The 21,049-nt window shown below is 34.5% G+C and overlaps 2 protein-coding genes across 3 annotated transcripts; one reads left to right on the top strand and one right to left on the bottom strand.

Moving 5' to 3' along the window:
• Positions 1-562: 562 nt before the first annotated feature.
• LOC100375130 (negative elongation factor B-like) lies at positions 563-12,517 on the bottom strand. The gene is made up of 5 exons (XM_085492154.1): positions 11,436-12,517; positions 9,127-9,229; positions 8,263-8,358; positions 7,139-7,624; positions 563-1,902 (listed from the first exon to the last, which is right to left on the bottom strand). Exons 1-5 carry the CDS (start codon positions 12,320-12,322, stop codon positions 1,759-1,761), a joined length of 1,716 nt encoding a protein of 571 aa, XP_085348280.1. The 5' UTR covers positions 12,323-12,517; the 3' UTR covers positions 563-1,758.
• A 255-nt stretch (positions 12,518-12,772) lies between these two features.
• LOC100373320 (uncharacterized) lies at positions 12,773-20,817 on the top strand. Of its 2 annotated transcripts, XM_078009808.2 has the most exons (6): positions 12,773-12,966; positions 13,735-14,391; positions 14,811-14,899; positions 19,232-19,432; positions 19,995-20,064; positions 20,588-20,817. In XM_078009808.2, exons 1-6 carry the CDS (start codon positions 12,820-12,822, stop codon positions 20,684-20,686), a joined length of 1,263 nt encoding a protein of 420 aa, XP_077865934.2. In that variant the 5' UTR covers positions 12,773-12,819; the 3' UTR covers positions 20,687-20,817. The 2 variants fall into 2 exon arrangements, with proteins under 2 accessions (XP_077865934.2, XP_085348135.1); XM_085492009.1 differs by lacking the exons at positions 19,995-20,064; positions 20,588-20,817 and adding an exon at positions 19,700-19,859.
• The last annotated feature ends 232 nt before the right edge of the window (positions 20,818-21,049 follow it).

Here is a 21,049-nt window from a genome sequence, read left to right as displayed (position 1 = left end):
GCCAACACATACGAGAGATCTGGTTATGGACATGTCAAAATACCCGGTTTTAGTTTTAATTTTACAACAAAATGGCCGACAAGTTGGCCATCTTTGACCAAATGCATGTATGCATGCATGCATGCATGCATACATACACACACAGGCTAAACCATCAGTCCTCGTTTCATCCAAACAGATACTAAAACAGTAATTATATATTTTTTTTTTTTTTCAATTAATCTTTAATCACTGTATAAATCTCAGGCATAGATAAAGGCTACTATAAAATAAAATAAAATAAAATAAAATAAAATAAAATAAAATAAAATAAAATAAAATAAAAAAAAATAAAAAAAAAAAAATAGCCGACAAATATTAAATACACAGGATATCATTACTGGTAGCTCCAGTTATCACTAATAGTTAAAAAGGGAATGTTTCATATGATATATATGTTTGAATGCTAGTTCATTCAAATTGTACCGTATCTACTCTAAGGTAGCATACATTCCTATGCAAATAGGCCATTTTGAATGGATCTTGAAAAACCAATATGCACAGCACAGACACCTCATAAAAATTGTTGGAGACACGCTAACAGTTTTATTAACAAAATCAGATCCAAAAACAAAATAAGGTGTATGTGAACCTTAAGAACTAGGTTGTCTCCGACACTGAACCAAATTGGCAATTGCATGCCAGAGACGTAGTGGCACCTGATTTTGAAAATATAACGAGCACCTGCAACCCAATCCAGCCATCTCTGAGAACTGATTATGTATTATGATTTGGTCCTGCTCTATGTCCATAATGGCTGCCAATCAGCCATATTTGATCAAATAAAAAAAACATAACTGACTTGCATACATGCATATATGATATTTGTTGCTTTTGTAGTTTAAAAGAAATCTGTCAAAGCAATTCAGAGAAATGGCTGCCTCAATGGGTCTCAGAATTGTCGGATGTTATTACCTTTGTCTTTTAAGGGCCATATGCTAATTTTAATTAATGTAATAACAAAAATAACATTTGTAACCATATATTATTGGGTTTTACTAATTTACATGAATTTTTAAATAGATTACTAAAAAAAAAACTGCTTCAATCAAATAAAATAGTGTTTCTTCAGTAACTTTCCTTAAAGTTCAGAAAAGACCACAGAGTACATTTATGAAAGACTAAAGTCACTTCCAAAATACTTCATATACAAGCCCATATATAAACAAGGATTAACAAAAAAACATACAAAAATTAAAAAAAAAACATGCATGGAAAACAAAACTAGCTGCACTACACATAAAACCTGCACACCACATTTTAAGCCTTGACATCTGCAAATTTAGCCCGCAACTTTCAAGGATACTGTGTATATTTCATCTTGAAACATTACATGTATATGCTCAGTAATTTGAATCCCATGATAATAATACAATAAGATATAGGTATTACACATTCACCATAAATAGACTTTTAGAGGACAAGTTGAACTATGGTGCAGAAATGGGCGTATATTGACTATTTTCCAATATACTGATTTACCCAGCCAGTTCTACTGCTTAAGTTCACATGACGTTGAGTAATATTGGTCCAATGTGCGTTGAGTAATATTGGTCCAATGTGCGTTGAGTAATCTTGGTCCAATGTGCGTTGAGTAATCATATCAGCGAATGTACATAGTATTGTAGCAAGCAAGAACAATCCTAGTGTTGAATTGAGAGGGTCACTGTTCCAGGACTGATCCAGGTCCTCTACACATGGTCAATCATATGTTTCTGATTAAAAGGGTGTCATAGGAGCCGGTGTGAGCACTGCTAATGTGGAATTGACAGGTTCGCTGTTCTGAGATTGATCTGGACTTGGGACGTGAGCATCAATTTTATCCAGAAGAGATCGGTACATATCATGGACAGACTGACTATGCTGAAATACAAAGAGATACATATAGAAGGACACAATTAATGTTATGACGTTATCACCTAATATCATTTTGTCATATAGAATGTTGATACGAGTGATATCATGGACTATAGTAATATCCACAAAATTGAATACAACTCATCTCACCAAAACCATAGACCCTCTAAATTCTTCCACATTAGCAGTGCTCACATCGGCTCCTTCTATGGTTTTAGAGGGTCTATGCCAAAACCAACTTCAAGTACAGAAAAACAAGCAGCCTCTCGGCTGAGATAGCTCCGCTGTTAGCAATGCACATTTCAATTAAAGAACAGAAGATATCATTAGAAAATGAACAATATGCATAGTATCAATGCTATGGGACTTGCTGTTTTCAACAAGAATTCAAAAATACAATTTTTCACCATAAATGATTGTGGTTTTTAACAAGAAGTCAAAAATATCACTTTTTTACCAAAAATTACAAAAATATTCACCAAAATTAGAGAATTGAAGATATCATCACAAAATGAACAAATCTGCGAGAGGTCCACATGTAGTACCTATATATGTAATATCAAAGCAATCGGACTTGCGGTTTTTAACAAGTCGAAAATATCACTTTTTACCAAAAATGACAAAAATATTCACCAAAAATAGAGAATTGAAGATATCATCACAAAATGAACAAATCTGAGAGAGGTCCACATGTAGTACCTATATATGTAATATCAAAGCAATCGGACTTGCGGTTTTTAACAAGAAGTCGAAAATATCACTTTTTACCAAAAATGACAAAAATATTCACCAAAAATAGAGAATTGAAGATATCATTACAAAATGAACAAACCTAAGAGGTCTACCCAAGGTACATATACACCAAGTATCAAAGCATTCAGGCTTGTAGTTTTCAAGAAGAAGTCGAAAAAGTAAAACATTGACACGGACGACGACGGACAATCACTCATATGACAAGCTCCGCTCGACAAAGTCAACAGCGGAGCTAAAAAAAGAGGACTGACCTGTCAGCCCTTCAAGCCGGTATGACACGCCACTGATGGACAACATTTGCTGTGACGCAACTAGCTGTGCTAAATTCACTGATACATCATAGACACAAACACTTGTACGTTGATATAGTGATAAAGTTAGGGAATTTGTAATTTGGTAAAATGAAATTCACATTTTATAAGTGAAATATGTGTAAAAACAAAAGAAATCGAGAGCCTCAACATTTTTATTCATGTCTCAAGTCACCTAGACAGTCAAATGTTTTTTTCTTTAAAATTGACCTCGGGAGCAGTCAACAAGCTGAATCAATTTGGGGAGATTGCATTTTGATTCAAAATTCCTACAAAATCATATCTGTTAAAGGCCACACTGCTGACTAATTGAGGTTAAATACACCAAATTACTTAATTACCGGTACATCTAAGGAATGATATGACAGTCTATAATACTGCTAATGTTAACTGCATAATATAAACTAGTGGGCCAACAACTTTCAAGCAGAATCAACATTTTCAACTTGCAGCCAATCATCTAACCAGAAGACAGTTTTGTCTCATTTTGTCAGAAAAGCATCACCATAGCCACTGTCAAATAATTTACGTTTTCTTGGAAATTATTTTCACGGAAGTGATGATTCAGTGGAAATAAAATCCAGCAAATATACAATTTTTCCTATATTTTACATTCAACTTATTAATCAAAGAAAGCTTAGAAAGAACTCCCATGTGCTGAGAGTATTGGAGACACATTAAATATAATTCGAAATTACTTAGCTGAAAACTAATTATGCAAATCAGAAAATTAATATGACCAGATTTGAGTGTAAAACTAATGAGGTCTGCGCAATGTAACAGAAAATCTATGTCTCCAAGTTTAATTGAAATGTGATTAGAACCAAAAAATTATGAATTATTATGCTTATTAGGGAATTAATATGAACAGATTTTTACCCCAAACTAATTAGGTTTGTACATTGTCCTAGAGCATCTTTGTACTAAGTTTCATTGAAATGGAATAATTAGCACCGTGAAAACTCCAAAATTTTGACCCCTCTAAAAATTTGACCGCCTATTTATTTGCCGGGTTTCGGTGTTTTATTTACCTCCAAATTTTCGACTCCACTAAAAATTGCCGACTCATTCTTATTCGAAAATTGCGACCAGTTTTAGTTTTCCCCCAAACGAAAAAAACACCGATGTGAGCGTTCAAACGGGACCTTCCTCAAAGGCATGAATCCGGGTTTCTGATTGACTGAGAGATTTTTATTTTATTGGTAACGAAAATATATTCTAAATAAACGAAGTTTCAAATAAAAACGAACACAAAAATCTCGGCATGCTGCGTTTCTGAATTGTTGATTATTACTGTACTCAGTAGTGATTATAATAATGTACACAAAATAAATTTGTTGAATGGTTATGAAATACAAATAAAAGTCAACTTAGTTTCATCGTAAGCGAATGATTCCGGTCTCGTATAAACGTTTGATGCTGTAGGATATCCGCCATGTTCTCTTAGGTCAAATAGGTCAAATCGCTAATTAACCAATCAAAAAGCTGGATGATGCGAAAACGGCATGATTTTTTTTAAATAAAAAAATTAGTTGTTTTTAAAAAATAAACTGGTCATCTGAAGAATAATTTAACATTGTTCACAGTGATAACAGCTCATTCTCGAAAGGAAGCTTACCCGCTCACGCTAGTCACGATAAAAATCATACACGTGTACTCTTGAATAGACAGACGTCAATGACTACGGTAAAACTTAGACTCTATTTTAGCCGGCAGGATTGATTGAAATGTCCGAAAAATGACGCCAAAATACACCTTAAAAGTCCCATTTTATTTTCTTAAATCCCATTATATTTTTTAATCCAAGGGCGAATTTACGGCAGAATTTGGTCCCTCAAATCACCGGTACGGTGCTCAAATAAGGGACACGTGAACTTTGATTCTAACCGGATACATTGCACTGGGTCGGGGAGATCGTTTGCTAAACTTCCATGTATCTTTTGTCCAATGGGTACCTGTACTTCGAACATTCGCAAGTTTTCCTAGGTAGTGCGAGACAGCTTTGTCTTTTGACCTATTAGTTTTGTGCTGACCTCTTCTCCGCGTCTTGATGTTTTGTTTTGCTTGTCATAATACTCACTGATTGATGACTTTGTTTAGATTTTGAGTTACAACTCGGCCACGACCTTATTACCAAAAACTAATCAAAACCTAGCATTAGTTCAGAGCATCTATGTACCAAGTTTCATCAAAATCCAATGAGTGGTTGTTTAGATATCAGTGGAACAGTCATGGAACCACTAAAAAATAGCTAATTATCATGCAAATTAGGTAATTAATATGCACGGATTTTTACCAAAAATTAATCAAATCTGCGCATATGTTCAGAGCATCTATGTACCAAGTTTCATCAAAATCCAATGAGTGGTTCTTTAGATATCAGTGGAACAGTCATAGAACAGCTAAAAATTAGCTAATTATCATGCAAATTAGGTAATTAACGAGCATGGATTTTTACCAAAACCTAATCAAATCTGCGCATTGGCCCAGAGCATCTATGCACCAAGTTACATCAAAAACCAATGTATGGTTCTTGAGATAGCAGTGGAACAGTCGGACACACATACACACATACACACATACACACATACACACATACAGACACACTAACTGCAAAGACTCCCATTTTGTGCTTCGCACATGGGAGTCAAAAACTAATGAAGCACACTGTCTATCATCCCCATTTTTTTTTGCTGATTTCTATTCTGAAAAATTCGACCGTCCGAAAATGCATCTTAATTTTGACTCTAAAAACACGTCACATTTCTAACACAAATTATTTAAAACCAGTCGAAATTTTGGAGTTTTTACGGTACTTTAGATATCAGTGTGAAAGATTAAAATGGGTTAATTATGCAAATTAGGTAATTAATATGTACAGATTTTAACCCACAATTATTCAGGTCTGTCTATTGTCCTACAGCATCCATGTACATTCATTGATATGTGATGTATAGTACCTGAGATATCAGTGTGAAAGTTGGTTAATTATGCAAATTAGGTGATTAATATGCACAAATATTTACCGGAAACGAATTGGGTCTGCATAATTCTAGATTCATTGAAATATGATGATTAGTACTTTAGATATCAGTAGAAAAGCTGAAAATTAATTATGCAAATTAGGTAATTAATATGCACAATTATTTACCCTAAAACTAATCAGGTCTCTGCATAGTCCTAAAGGATCTATGTACCAAGTTTCATTGAAATGCGATGATTAGTACTTAAGATACCCGTGGAAAAGCTGAAAATTAACTAATTATGCAAATTAGGTGATTAATATGCACAAATATTTATCGAAAACAATCAATCTCTGCATAGTCCTTGAGTATGTAAGTACCAAGTTTCATAGAAATGTAATGCTAACTACTTATATCAAATGCTGAAAATTAATTAATTATGCAAATTAGGTAATTAATATATACTGATATTACCATAAAAACTATCAGGTCTGTGCAGTGTCGTATGACATCTATGTACCAAGTTTCATTGAAATGTGATGATTAGTACTTGAGATATCAGTGGAAAAACCGAAAATTGACTAATCATTATGCAAATTAGGTAATTAGTATCCACGGATTATTACCAAAAACTAATCAAAACCTAGCATTAGTTCAGAGCATCTATGTACCAAGTTTCATCAAAATCCAATGAGTGGTTGTTTAGATATCAGTGGAACAGTCATGGAACCACTAAAAAATAGCTAATTATCATGCAAATTAGGTAATTAATATGCACGGATTTTTACCAAAAATTAATCAAATCTGCGCATATGTTCAGAGCATCTATGTACCAAGTTTCATCAAAATCCAATGAGTGGTTCTTTAGATATCAGTGGAACAGTCATAGAACAGCTAAAAATTAGCTAATTATCATGCAAATTAGGTAATTAACGAGCATGGATTTTTACCAAAACCTAATCAAATCTGCGCATTGGCCCAGAGCATCTATGCACCAAGTTTCATCAAAAACCGATGTATGGTTCTTGAGATAGCAGTGGAACAGTCGGACACACATACACACATACACACACACATACACACATACACACATACACACATACAGACACACTAACTGCAAAGACTCCCATTTTGTGCTTCGCACATGGGAGTCAAAAATTAATTCCAGCTAAAATAAAGTATGTTACTGTAATTAAAATACACAAGGGTACTTACTTCTAATTCAGGCTCTAGTGACTCCATGACTCTATTAAGAACCTTTGGCGACATTCGATGAAATACAAAATGAAGTAGCCTCAAAGAATGCCGCCTTACTGACTCCACGGACGAGGCTGGAATGAAAAACTCATCAAAAACAATATTACAGAACTCTTCTGAGCTGAATTCATCACAGAGGAGCGCAATAGATGATAACAAGGGATGCAGAAATGTGTCTTCAAAAGAACGTTCGCTTTCTCCTTTCAAAAGTGACGGTAACAGACGACTTACGGCGATACGGTTCTTCTGTTTAGCTACGTTCATTATGTAGTATATAGCGAGTGTGAACGCTACATGATCTTTTTTCAGATACTTTAAGTACGTATCTGGCAACAGGCTTTTTAGGTTCTCGCTTTCACCTAGTCTCTTCCTGATTGCTTGTGTGTGGTCATCAACTATAAACCCCAAGACGCATGGCAAATATTTCAGTATTAAGTCATTATCCTATGGAAGGATCATAAAAAAAAAAAAAAATATATCATCAATTAAATATCACAAGTAAGATGAAATAAATTAATCATTTAGCTTTTTAGATCAGATTCAAAATGGCCAACTGGTGGCCATTTTGTTTCAAGGAACGATGAGTCAGACATACCTTGTTTATCAAGGGACATGGTACGCCTGTGAAATGTACGAGGGCTCACTACAATCATCCGCTGTTAGACTTGAGTGTAAAGGTTTGTTCAAATATATTGACAACAACGATCTACAGATCTGTCAAATATCACACTGCTAAATTATAATTTTTCCTGACTAACTGAAAAATAACAAATCTGACGAATCTGGTTTTTCCCCCAATCTTTTGTGAGAGTTTGAGTTAGACAACATTTGTATATCTGGCTAGAACTTACACCTCAACAAATTTAAGCAATATTTAAATCTTTGGGACCCTTTTTTTTTATCTGAACAAATAGACCAAAACATTATGTCGTCAGTGGAAATCTAACAAGTAGTTCAAAACATAAATTCTGTGACTTTAAACGTATGCAAATACAGCGCCCTCTGTAGACAACTAGGATACCACTCCATGATGTAGGTGAGCAAGCACAAGTAAGATTATGTGTATAACAATGAATACTTACTAGTTTAGACTCTCTAAAGGTTTGTGAGTTGATCATAGTCCAAGCTCCAAGTCCTAGTGTCAACATTCTTAGCAGTAGTATTAATTCGGAACTATCCTGTGTATGAAAAAATATAACTATATCATTATACAGTATATCCCAAAACTAAGCACTAACAGATAGCAACAAATAAATTCCTTATGACAATTTTGAAATTCAAAAATGTTATAAAAAATAAACTCATAAACATGGTAATGAATGGAAAACATTTTTATACAATGAAGTCTCGACATCCACAAATTTAGCCAGTAATTACTGAAGCTGACTGGTGTTCATGAAATACAAACCAACTACAAAGTCTTGAATATGCCTGAGCAGATTACATTTCTGGAGTTAGTATATGCATTTTAAAATTGACGACTAAGCAAATATACAGGATAAACAGAATATCAAATTTGTGAACATAAAATATAAAATTTACACTTCTTAAATTAATCTGAATAATTAATTAATTAATCAATTAATCTGATTTTGCAGGGATTTTTTTAAAGAAGGGAACAGGGACGTAGCACCCTCATGCCATGGCCATGCGTCCTCTTACCCTGGAGAGCAGATCCTCGGGCAACCATAAAATTCTGATTGACCAGGGATCACATGTGGCCACAGGATTTCCACTGTGACCTGTCTGATAGTAATTTTGGCCCAAAGACAGGCATAGCAAGCACCCCCACTTGGTGGCGCCTCTGAATTGCAGTGCTCCCTCTTGCAATTTTTTTCTAGAAAAACCCCTGTATATAATAGTAAAACGATTTACCATCTCAGTAGAAGAAATATGACATTTCTTTTTTTGCATTATAGATATGAAACATAGAAATTATTACTCACTCTGGGTAAGGACTCAGTACTGGCAAGTTGGTTGAGAATCTTGATTGAACTGGTCGCCAGTGTGTGGATTGCAAAGGGATCACACAGAATCATGGACAGATCACTGAAAAAACATGTGCACGTCTTTTTACAATACCATATATCGTAAGTGGACATGTTCCCCACAGTTCCCCATGCAAGAACCCATATGTAATGTAACTGAAATTGGCCAAAATAGGGAAAACCACAGAGAGTTGGAATAATGCAAGTGAAATTTTGCTAAAAAAAATAAACATGTACCTCCTCCCCAGCTAACCCAAGCTCATTGTTAACTTTATGTTAGCTATATCCCTTGATTACATTCCACGTGTAGAGTGGAAAACCCGGTATGTGAAAACTATGGAAACATGGAAAGTAAAAAATACTGTCATATATTAGAAACGAATGTTAATAAATTCATGTGTTTTTCAGTTTCAATATATATATATATATATATATATTCAAAGTCTTACATAAAAAAACAAGCGAGAGCGAGTATTTTTACTTTCCACGTTTCCATAGTTTTCACACATTCCGGGTTTTCCACTCTACGCATTCCATGAATCACCTCACCCAAGGGTTGAAACCATTTCATCAAATCACTACTCTATGAACATATCATGAAATGAAATGCATGTTATTGTATAGCCTATATTACAACTCTCTTAATAGTTGAAAATGAGAATGAGTGTTTTGGCTCGTTCAAAACGTATTTAAATGTTGATGAGATGATCGTGGCATTATTGATGATGATGATGATGATGATGATGATGATGATGATGATGATGATGATCGTGACCTTGAATATTGTCAATATTTGTGATGTCTGGTGGCCAGTAAAGCAAATTTCTCATCTAGTTTTTTTTATTTTTTGTTAACAATAAAACTAACCCTATAAAATATAACATGTGATCCACTGCTCTCAGAATACAACAGCTATGCAGTTTGAGTACTGTAAAATTCTTTATTTTAGCTGGAATTAAATTTTGCTGAAATAACTTTTGATTTGTATGGAATTTATTTTTACTAAATTTTGATGAGACGAATGTAAAACATAGGAAAAAAGCTATATTCGCTACATTTTATTTTCACTGAATCATCCCTTCAGTGAAAATAGCAAAAAATAAATTCCAAGCAAAAATAAAGTATTTTACAGAATGCCTCTCAATCATGCAAAGGCACTTCCTGTTTATTTCTGCTTGCTAGTGCTACAATGGCTACGTCACCGGTAACTGAATGGCTCCCAAAAAATTCTATTGTATTTTTCTGCGGTAGATTTGAAAGAAAATATCAAATGATTCGTTGATTCATGTATTTTATTAGCTGTTAAAGTGTCAGCGCAAGACATCAGTGCCGGTGTTTTTCAAGCCATGTCAACGTCATTAGCATATTATTACACCTATTGCCAAGTCAATTATTAGGATTCAAAATGCATCAGCATCTTGATTCTAGATGTCATCTCATGACTTTGCTTTGATAAAGCCTTAGAAAACTCATTGCAATGTGGACAATTAAGAATTCTGAGCTCTAGTTTCCAATTTAGTCAATGTTTATACATATTTTCAATTTTTTTTTTCAATTAACACAAGATGCATGTATTCCAACTCCCTGTGGGAAAACTTGTTATTTGTATTCTTACCTTTGAATGAAATAATTTCAGTGATTATAAAAAACTGTTATTAATATCAACAGGCATTTTTATTTTCATATTTCAAAGGTGAGAAATAGATTGTCCAAATAGAAGTTGCTCTGATTTCATGGTAGTCGTGTTCGACGATTTGTGTTATTTTTGTGTTGTGTAGCAATAAAAGATTGGAACAAAATAAATAATAGTACAGATCAAGTTACATGTACTTCAATTTTTCAACCTTCAAGTACTGTCAAATACTGTAGAATACTTTATTTTCGCTTGGAATTTATTTTCGCTATTTTCGCTGAAGGGATGATTCCGTGAAAATAAAATCCAGCGAATATACTTTTTTTTCTAAACTCATCAAAAATCAGTGAAAATAAATTCTAAGCAAAACGTCCAAAAAGCCTTTTCAGCGAAAATTGAATCCAGCAAAAATAAAGTATTCCACAGTACTTTATTTTAGCTGGATTTTATTTTCACTGAATCATTCGTTCAGCAAAAATAGCGAAAAATAATTCTAAGCGAAAATAAAGCATTTTACAGTAACTGAATATATTCTAAATCATCTTTCCATGTATTGCATTGTATTTGCATATTAAAATTAGGCTCCATCACAATTGATGGATGGTACCTTTGTACTAAACAAAGCAATATTTACCCTAAAACCTGCTCCTGACCTTTCTTGACCCCATTCAAGAACCCCTGCAGTTCTCTTGATCTTTTTTCGTCCACAAATCGTTCCCTGATGCATGCGTCAAGGCACCAAGTAAACTTATGACAAGGATCAATCGAGCAAATTTCATGAACTTCAAGGTCGTGCAGCGACATCAACAGTTCTGCTCGAAGAGTGCAGTAATGAATATTTCTAGTTCTTAGAAATAACGTCCTCAAAAACTGAAGAACCATATCATACAGCTTGATGTTTTTACCGACCATTTCAGTGAGTTTTACAACAACACTACCTTGTCGTCTAAGTTTAGGCGGGGAGGCATAAAAATATTGGACACCGGCCTCTACACCAAATAACTGTTTTTCTTTCAGTTTGATGTATTCTGAAAGCAAAGGGGATACTTCATCTCCGAACAGCGACTGATTGTCCTGCCAAATCTGACGTTTAACTTCCACTGCAGCCTCTTCATACAGCTCTCTATCTTCCACTAAAACTTGCAGATATTTCTCAGGCACTTCCGGCATATATTTCATTAAGGTCATGACAACTGGACGAACAGCAGCGATGCGAATCAAAGGGAAACTTTTCTCTAATAACTCTTCAATTTTAGCCATACTATTTTTCTCTTCCTGCTTAGACAGCTCATTAATTCGTTCAAGGAGCTTGTCGCGGAGTTGCTCCAAAACCGACTGGTGAAACTCGTATCGGTGAATTTCATGTAGATCGAGAAGCGGCAAGGCAGGTTGCAAAGTTGGTAACAGTATGCCATTTTCGACTTGGAATTCTTCGATAGCAGCGAGAGGGTCAGTACAGTTCGTCAATGCCTCCCGCAAGTAATCACCACCGGCGATACCAACTTCTTCCAGACCAGACATGGTCGAGCGAAAACAGGAACCAGTAACAAATTGAAATCTCAATCTTACTAGTCCTAAGGCTGGTAAGAAATTTGTCAAATTCTCCCAGATGTCAAATGGTCACTTTTGATAAATTCTAACAAAAGACAATCTGTAGTTTACCAATGAAAACATCCGACCACACGTGTAGCTTACATTACAATATGGCTCCTTACTGTCAACTATACTGACCCTCTAGCTTAATTAAAATTCTAAAGTATTAATATCACTATAGTTAAATTATTAAATAACTGATATAATTTGTTTATATTATTATGTATTTTCTATAGGATTTCATATGTACAGTAAATAATATGACAAAAATTTATTAACGTCAATGGTTATTTCTACTTGTATTAAAGTAAAAAATAATCAGTAACTTAGTCAGTCTCATCTGTGGTGGAGTAAAGAATTAACATTCACTATCCCAAACATAGATCCTTCATGTTTTCGTGAAAGAATGTGACATTGTCACGAACATGTGGGCATATATACTGGATTTACGAGGCGTCAAGCTTTCCGGAGCTTTGCCAATCCTTGCCGTTTACAGCGTGGCAAGTAGAAGATTTCATTTGGTGCCTAAATTCCAAGGCAAATTTGTGCATGGCAGCACAGACGAGCGGCGGGTAAGTTGTGTGGATCAGTGTGGTTGTTCAGAATCAGTGTCGGTCGGTGTTTTTCTGTAATTAACGTCGTTGCATTTTTGTACCAATAAGCAAATAATATGCGGCTTCAATTATTGCATTGTGTGTGGAAACATGTTTATCTCTCAACAAGTAGTATTCAGTGGTGTTTATATCGTTGACCCAATTCACATGAACTTATTATTATTTATATGGCACAAGGTTTTGCTCTTTGACCTTTGTGGGTCAACAAGTTAAGGTCACGTGATGACACGTATTTTGTTGTTGTTATTGGTGGTAGTGCAGACTGGCACAGTCTGGGCGATTTATTTCTTTTTAAAATTTAAATTAAACTCAAATATTGTGAAGCGGAGGTGTTAACGCAAAATCCCCTGTAACAGCAAAATCATGTGGTGGTTTTGCGTTCACCCCACATTTCGCAAAACTATTTAATTTTTTTCCAAGTTTGTTATTTTATATAATTTAACTAAAAAAAAATCACCACAGCTGGGCCAGTCTAGTGGTGGTGTTGAGTGTTCTGTTGTACAAACTCTTTAATTAAACTATCTGGAAATATTTTTGTACACAAATAACCGGTACATTTTTATCATGATGATCTAATTCAACAAATTGACAAAAAAACTATTAATTGTACTGATCATTAATCCTTATCTGGTCAAGTCAATTTAAAAGTACATGGGGCTGGCAGGACAAAGGTTAATATTAAAAATGTCTTGATAATAAGTTTCCAACTCCTCATAATTTCTTTAGATTCCACATTACAAAGAGCGGAATTCAAGATATTGTCATTTACATCAGTCCATCTCCAAATACACATGTGAAAAGAGCAATGCTGTTGAATCAGTGAAAACACACAAGTTTGCATTATATCAACATCATAGTAGTCAGTCAGAAAACCAGCTGAAACTCAGGAGTAAAGACAATCTGGGGCTGTTACCAGTACTTTATCTACAACACAAAAACGAAGTAAGCTCTCTGAGCCGAAAGACCAGTTTACCTATAGTGTTTCAAGCCAACAGGCAGCAGTCACTGATTTCCTTCATGCCATCAGTGGAATTGAAAAATGCCGCTAAGAAACTCACAGACTTAATAGAGTGGCTCCATGTGCAAGACATTGTGCACAGTGTAGGAAAAGTCTGGAATGAATCTCCAGATGATATCATCATCCGACATCACCCAACGTTTCCCAGTCAGGACAATAGCATAATAAGCTGGGAAAACCATCCTGTTACCATGATAGACTGTCCATTTGACAATTACTTGACGTTTAACAACAGTAGCCAGGGTATGGTATCCATGGATGCAACCAAGGTGAAGTACCATGAGCAGCCAGATCCAGATGAGAATAATAATGGCAGACCGTCAAAAGAACAACTGGCTATTCTACATCATAAATTAAGTGATGAGGTAATGTTTTGAATTATCATGCATTTCGTCTCTATTATTCATGTATGTGGAAACATTAGGGTCATGTCTAGTAAAAATTTGACTTGAGATGCCATTTCTAATTTCATTTTACCATTTTCGAAGAAATCAAATAACTATTTTTGGGGTAAACTGACTGCTATTCTACTTCAAGCTAGAGCTTCTTGTTAGTTCATTCATGCACCTTATATTGAACTCCAATGATTGCTTCTTATAAGTAATTCCTAGGACTACTCCATGTATTTATTATATAATATTATTTTTAAGTTTTTTCATATACAAAATAAAGCGAATGGTGCAGTCAAATATTCCTCCTAAACAATGTAGCGAAATAATATTGTGAAACTCTATTATATACATGGAACTAATGTGTGCTCGAGATTTTGTTCTTTTTTTTGCAGATGCCAAATTTTTATGAGAAACCTCATGATTTTAGTATTTACTCAGCCAATGTGGAATTTGACAATAGATTGATAGGAGTTAAGACAAAGTAAGTGTTTGTCATTTCTTGTTGTTCAATATACTTTCACAAATGTCTGCGTGTTTGGGGTAGACACGCAGGAGTTCTATTACCCATGTATAAAGCTAGGGCATAATATTGAAACTGCCATAACATTACAGATATGTCTGTGACCAATTTTTTTTTAGCTCTGCTGTCATCAAAGTTGACAGACCCAATCATTCGGTAAAGGTGATTGCCCATTGTAATCCCACATCAACTCTTTTTATTCTATTGCTTTTATTATCTTTATGACCTTGCAAAAAAAGAGATGTTGCATTGTTAGTTTGTTATCCATCCTTATATTTGTTATTTTAGTCTAGGTTCTCAGCGGACAAGGTTGTAATAGTTATGCTATGTCATTTAGTACTTGCATTTACTATAGAATGAGAAAATATTCACATGGTTTAAAACGTATTGGAATGTAAAACACAATACCCCATTCAAAGCAACACTCACTCATAACTAATCAATAATAAAGTATACACTCGTACACTAGTTGTGTGATTACCGTAAAATCTTTAATTTTGGCGTCATTTTTTGAACATTTCAATCTTTTCTGATGCCTAAATTAGAGTCTAATTTAGGTTTTCTCGTAGTCATTGACACCAATTGAAGAGTACACTGTAGCCTCGTTATAACGAACACTTTGGGAGACATACAATTAGTTTGTTATAGTGAAATGTTCACTATAATTAAGCACACAATACATTGGGTTTGTTGTGAGCGGAAGACCCGCTATGTGTTCATTATATCAGGAAATTCATTATAAAGGTGTTCATTATATTGAGGTTACAGTGTATCATGTTTATTGTGCTAGAGTGAAAGGGTAAGCTTCGTTTCAATAATGAGCTGTTATCGCTGTAAACAATGTTAAATTATTCTTCAACTGCTTGATTTATCTTTTAAAAACCACTATTTCTTGATTTAAAAAAAACTCATGCCGTTTAAGGTAGCGAGACTATTATTTGTGTTGAAAATTACGATTTTCACATTTATTTATTAATTGATGAAATGCACTATAAACTTTCATGTGATAAAGTCAACATAACATAGAATGTCATGTAAGTTGGTTAAAATGTAGATTTTCTGAAGGGAAGCAAGGCAGCTTCAGTAGTGTTTTCCAAAATCAACAACACAGGTTTAATCTGTGTGCCTATAAGTTTCAAAGATAAACTCAAGAAAAAGCAATGTTAGGATGTGTTATCAGTAGCTATCTGACGCACAATTAGTGTTTCCAAACATTTGAGTGGTTTGTCTCCGCCCCAATTTGTTTCACAGATTAGTCATTTGCATATGAATGTGTCAGACACAAGGTCACACAGCCACTGAAAAAAATCATTGATTATGGTGTTTTCATCTGCCGATTTTATCCAATTATAGCTATCCCATTCCTTTATTTGTTTGGTTTCCAATAGCCTTACACATTTGGATGTCCCTACACATGTTAAAACAGACCTTGATGGGAAAACTAATTGATTGTGCCGATAAACAAGCTAGAAAATCTTTGCTGTTACTTCATGGACGTTTTCTAGGAGTTTATGTTTTTCAAAATACAAGGTCTTTAACAAAAAATAACATATACTTATTATCGTCGGATTAACACCAAATTTTCACAGCTTTAAGGTGACAGTGAGAGGAACTTGAATGTGTCCAGACAAACTATTTCATCGATTATTTACCAACGAGTTGTGGTTTGAGTTGGGGGCAATGCGACTAAAACAGTAATTGAAATTCAGCACACTATTTTTTAAAACGCGTTGCTTGAATAAAACTGACCAGACACATTCAATTTACCAGACTATTAAACAACTAGGAAAAGTGAAAAAAATACTTCTTATCGCCAGCATAAATGCGTAATTATTTTTTTTACAGAAAAAGTAATTTTTCACCTTTGGTTGAGTAACACGTCGTAGAATGCAGATACGGGCATGCAAAATACACTTGTGAAAAGCTTGAAGTCTGGCGATTCTAAAAATATATACTTTCCTGGGTCTATTTGTAGTCATTTAGTCACAATTAGAAGATGAAAACAAGTATGCAAATAATAGTCCCGCTACCTTAAGCCAAAAGATTGTACTATAACATTGGCAAAAAAATCAAGCATTTCTGGCATTCTGGAACCTGATCTTGATTATTTAAGGATGGATTTTGTTCAAACTTGGTACATCCATTAGACATTATAGGTCCCTGATGCACATCACTTTGTTTTTCAGATCTGATTCAAAATGGCTGACTGTTGGCCATTTCGTTCTAATAAATGCGGTTCTAGAGCCGTATTTCTAACATGCTTTGACTGATGTTCAAATTTTATATATTCATTATACATCATGTCATAGATATACAAATATATTGGTTTGACGGTCTGATGCAAAATGGCTGACCAGGGGTCTTTTTGTTTTGATTAATACTGTTCCAGAGCAATATCTCTCAATATGGACAAGTACTCGTACTATATTACTAAAAACAAAACTGATTTATCACATCTCACTGTTGTCGCTCATACTGTGATTGGTTGAGGCTCGGTCACATGACATTGAATAAAAATGGATATTACATGGTATATTGCCCGCCAAGTGGATATACATGGGTATATCACATGGATGACGTCACTGACACTACGGGTACTGCGCAACCACAGTCACTTGGGGGCTGAAAATCAATAAATACTAATTTTCAATAAAAATCATCCGCTATACGTATATAAATAAACAAGTTGTGAAACACGGCACCGAGTAAATCGACACCCTGTCGGTTTCAAATGTCGATTTCTTACCTTAAAATGCGAAACAAAATTTTTAGAGGGGATCAGGTGTTACGTTAATAACCATTGCTCATAATCGCTAACTTGGTTTTATTCAAAACTGCACAAATCCCGCGTTTTCTGATGATATCCGACGATTTCATGAACGAAAATGGCCAGCAGCCAGAATCAAGGGGGATTCGCATAGAGTTCTGGGTAAATCAAGGAAATACTCGCTGTTACGGCACGCCTGATTGGCTGAAAATGAGTATGCGCACTTGATTTACCCAGAACTCTGTGCGAATCCCCCTTGATTCTGGCTGCTGGCCATTTTCGATCATGAAATTGTCGGATATCACCAGAAAACTCGCGATTTGTGCAGTTTTGAATAAAACCAAGTTAGTGATTATGAACAATCATGGTTATTAACATAACACCTGACCCCCTCTGCACTTTTTGTTTCGCATTTTAAGGTAAGAAATCGACATTTGAAAACGACAGGGTGTCGATTTACTAGGTGCCGTGTTTCACAACTTGTTTATTTATATACGTATAGCGGATGATTTTTTTTTTGAAAATTAGTATTTATTGATTTTCAGCCCCCAAGTGACTGTGTGCGCAACATTACTGCGCATAACAAATAGTCGTTTGCTGCACTGGTGCTGCCTCTGCCGCTGTTGTTTTCAGGGTTGCTTTCAAGGTTTTGAGGGAACTTTAGTCATCCGGAATAGACAGTGAACGTGCCAGAATGGATATTAAGTAAGATACTCTGTTTTGATGTTCAGGGTATTTTTTATATGAAGCAAAAATGCACGGCAAAGTTGCAGCAGGGGTCGCTGCAGCGCGTTCTACGCCGATGCTAATCGAAAATGCTCTAAAGCTGTGTGGCTTGTGAATAGGTGTGGTACGTTCGTGAGAAAGTACTTTCAGTCACTTCCACGGCACTCTGACATTTTTATCTGTAGAGTGATCAAATAACTTGCGTTTGAGATTTTCTCAATTCATTTCAAAAATGTTATTCTCGATAATTTGAGTGATTCACGCTGCTGAAACATGGTTACTAAAAAAAGTATCCGTGGCTGAAAATAACATTTACTGAGTGTATTTCGTGTTTTTTTTTCAGCAAACAATGTATGTATGTTATTGAGTAATGTGAAACTTGTTAAAATAGTAAGATAAATTATTGCATACTTCAAATATAAGTGTTGTTATTTTTTGGGAGAGCGAGTATGAGTGATGTATGGTAGCTGTAATTGTCATTGTGGATGTCTGTTCGATGTGATAAAAAAAAATAACACATGGTTATTCGGGCACTATCATGATTTGTTATCTGTCCTCGGGCTGTTGGTCATGGCCATATTATTGATGATGCCTTCGGCTCTGGCATCATCAATATTATGGTCATGACCACCATCGCTTGGGCAGGCAACAAATCATGATATTGCCCTCACAAACATGTGTTATTATTTAAATATAACCTGGATTTGATAACTAACAGGGACTGTGCCATTCATGGCCCTTTTTGTTTTTTTCTCAATAGTAACTAATGGTAAGTTTGTTATTGTTTGTGTATTTTCAAGGGGTAAATCAACATACCAGTGTTTAGTACAGACTTTGAAGTACTCCAGCTTGATATATTTAGTTGATGCTGAACTGGAAGTTCTGAAACTAACCATCAACCCTGAAGAAAGTAATATCCAGGCAAGATGGAGGATTAAAGCACTACCATTTCATGTGTGGTTATTGAAGTTACATAAACGAGATAAAAGTTTGCACTACAGGTAGGATAAGTAGATGAATAAATAACATTACAGTATTAATGTTTATTTTAGCTGTTAAGAAGGGTAGTATATGTGAACTGCTTCTAAAAGCCTGTAACGAAACTTCCAAAACTCCCTTGAGATAATTGATGCAAAAGTGTTTTTCTAAAAAAATATTGTCTCGATTTTATACTTGACTATTGATCGGTTATTGAATTCAGACAACAGTTTGGTCAAATGGGTCGAACTTGATGCATTGTTAGTTTCAGATATTATGTTTAATTTCAGATATTATGATGCATTATCTACTTTCTATGTTGGCAATGATGGTTTGTGTTCTATTTCAGATATTATGGTGCATTATCTACTTTCTATGTTGGCACTGATGGTTTGTGTTCTATTTCAGATATTATGATGCATTATCTACTTTCTATGTTGGCAATGATGGTTTGTGTTCTATTTCAGATATTATGATGCATTATCTACATTTTATGTTGGCACTGATGGTTTGTGTTCTATTTCAGATATTATGATGCATTATCTACTTTCTATGTTGGCACTGATGGTTTGTGTTCTATTTCAGATATTATGATGCATTATCTACATTCTATGTTGGCAATGATGGTTTGATTCATGTCCACAAAATTGATAAGGTAAATGTAAATTGAATTAATTTTTAGCGATATTAATTTCAAGACTACCATGAAATTTGTTAATGTCTTTAAATTGTGAACATTTGTTACAACAGTATGTACTATAAAAAGTGCCCTCTAGAGTCATTCAGAAATTTGACACAACCTTTGTTTTTTCAACCCTGCATGCTATTCACAGCACCTAAGCTAATCCCACTGTGATGAGATTTAGGTCATTGCTTAAAACGTCTGGTTGTACTGAATAATTAACAAAGACTATAGTTTATACTGACTACTATTTTCATAATAATGGTACTTATGATGGTAAAATTGTTTCACTTAAATTTTAATGTTTATAGTGACAAATATATACAATATATTTCACAAAATTAATTATTTTGTTTTTGTTATCCCCAAATCTGTCCTTGAATACCAATATTAGACGAGTGCAGTTATACAGTAAAGTTGTGTGTTGATTTTGTATGGGGGTAATCATGGTTTGGAAACAAATAACTTCTACTAGATGTTTGTTTTGCTGTTTCAGGTCATGCCAGATTCACAGGTGAAAGAGAAGGTGAACTGGTTAACCAAATTACGATGGGCAATGGGCATCACAAGACCTGCATATGGTTTACCACAGTAGAATAATACACTGCTCAAGTACTCGCATATGTACACTGTAATATCATATTGTAAACCTGTCTAAACCAAATACTATATTCAGTTCTTCCTCCATAGACTTAATTGTATAAAAGACCTCTGTAAACTGAACAACTTTCTCAGTGCCTTTTGTGTTTATTTTGGACACAAGCTTCACTGTATATAAATAAGACTTGCACAAAATGAACATCTAAGTGAACTGAATAATTTTCCAAGTTCCTTTGGTGGTTGGTTTAGACAGGTTCTTTATGAAGATTAACTGTGTTTTTGTTTATTCACTGAATTTACTAAATTAAAACGCAGTGAGTTTTCAAAGCTCATCATAGAATGTATAAAAAACATATTC

Source organism: Saccoglossus kowalevskii, chromosome 17 (genome assembly GCF_978046115.1).
Source record: "Saccoglossus kowalevskii chromosome 17, keSacKowa6.1, whole genome shotgun sequence".
NCBI lineage: Eukaryota > Metazoa > Hemichordata > Enteropneusta > Harrimaniidae > Saccoglossus > Saccoglossus kowalevskii.
This window is presented reverse-complemented; position numbering and strand designations above follow the sequence as displayed.

Coding starts and splice junctions, on each gene's coding strand:
- LOC100375130 (XM_085492154.1), bottom strand. CDS start 12,322: ATGTCTGGTCTGGAAGAAGTTGGTATCGCCGGTGGTGATTACTTGCGG. Junction 8,359..9,126: donor GTACTGAGTCCTTACCCAGA/GTGAGTAATAAT, acceptor TTTCATACACAG/GATAGTTCCGAATTAATACT. Junction 1,903..7,138: donor CACTAGAGCCTGAATTAGAA/GTAAGTACCCTT, acceptor TTTGTATTTCAG/CATAGTCAGTCTGTCCATGA.
- LOC100373320 (XM_078009808.2), top strand. CDS start 12,820: ATGTGGGCATATATACTGGATTTACGAGGCGTCAAGCTTTCCGGAGCT. Junction 14,392..14,810: donor ATCATAAATTAAGTGATGAG/GTAATGTTTTGA, acceptor TTTTTTTTGCAG/ATGCCAAATTTTTATGAGAA. Junction 14,900..19,231: donor TTGATAGGAGTTAAGACAAA/GTAAGTGTTTGT, acceptor TGTATTTTCAAG/GGGTAAATCAACATACCAGT.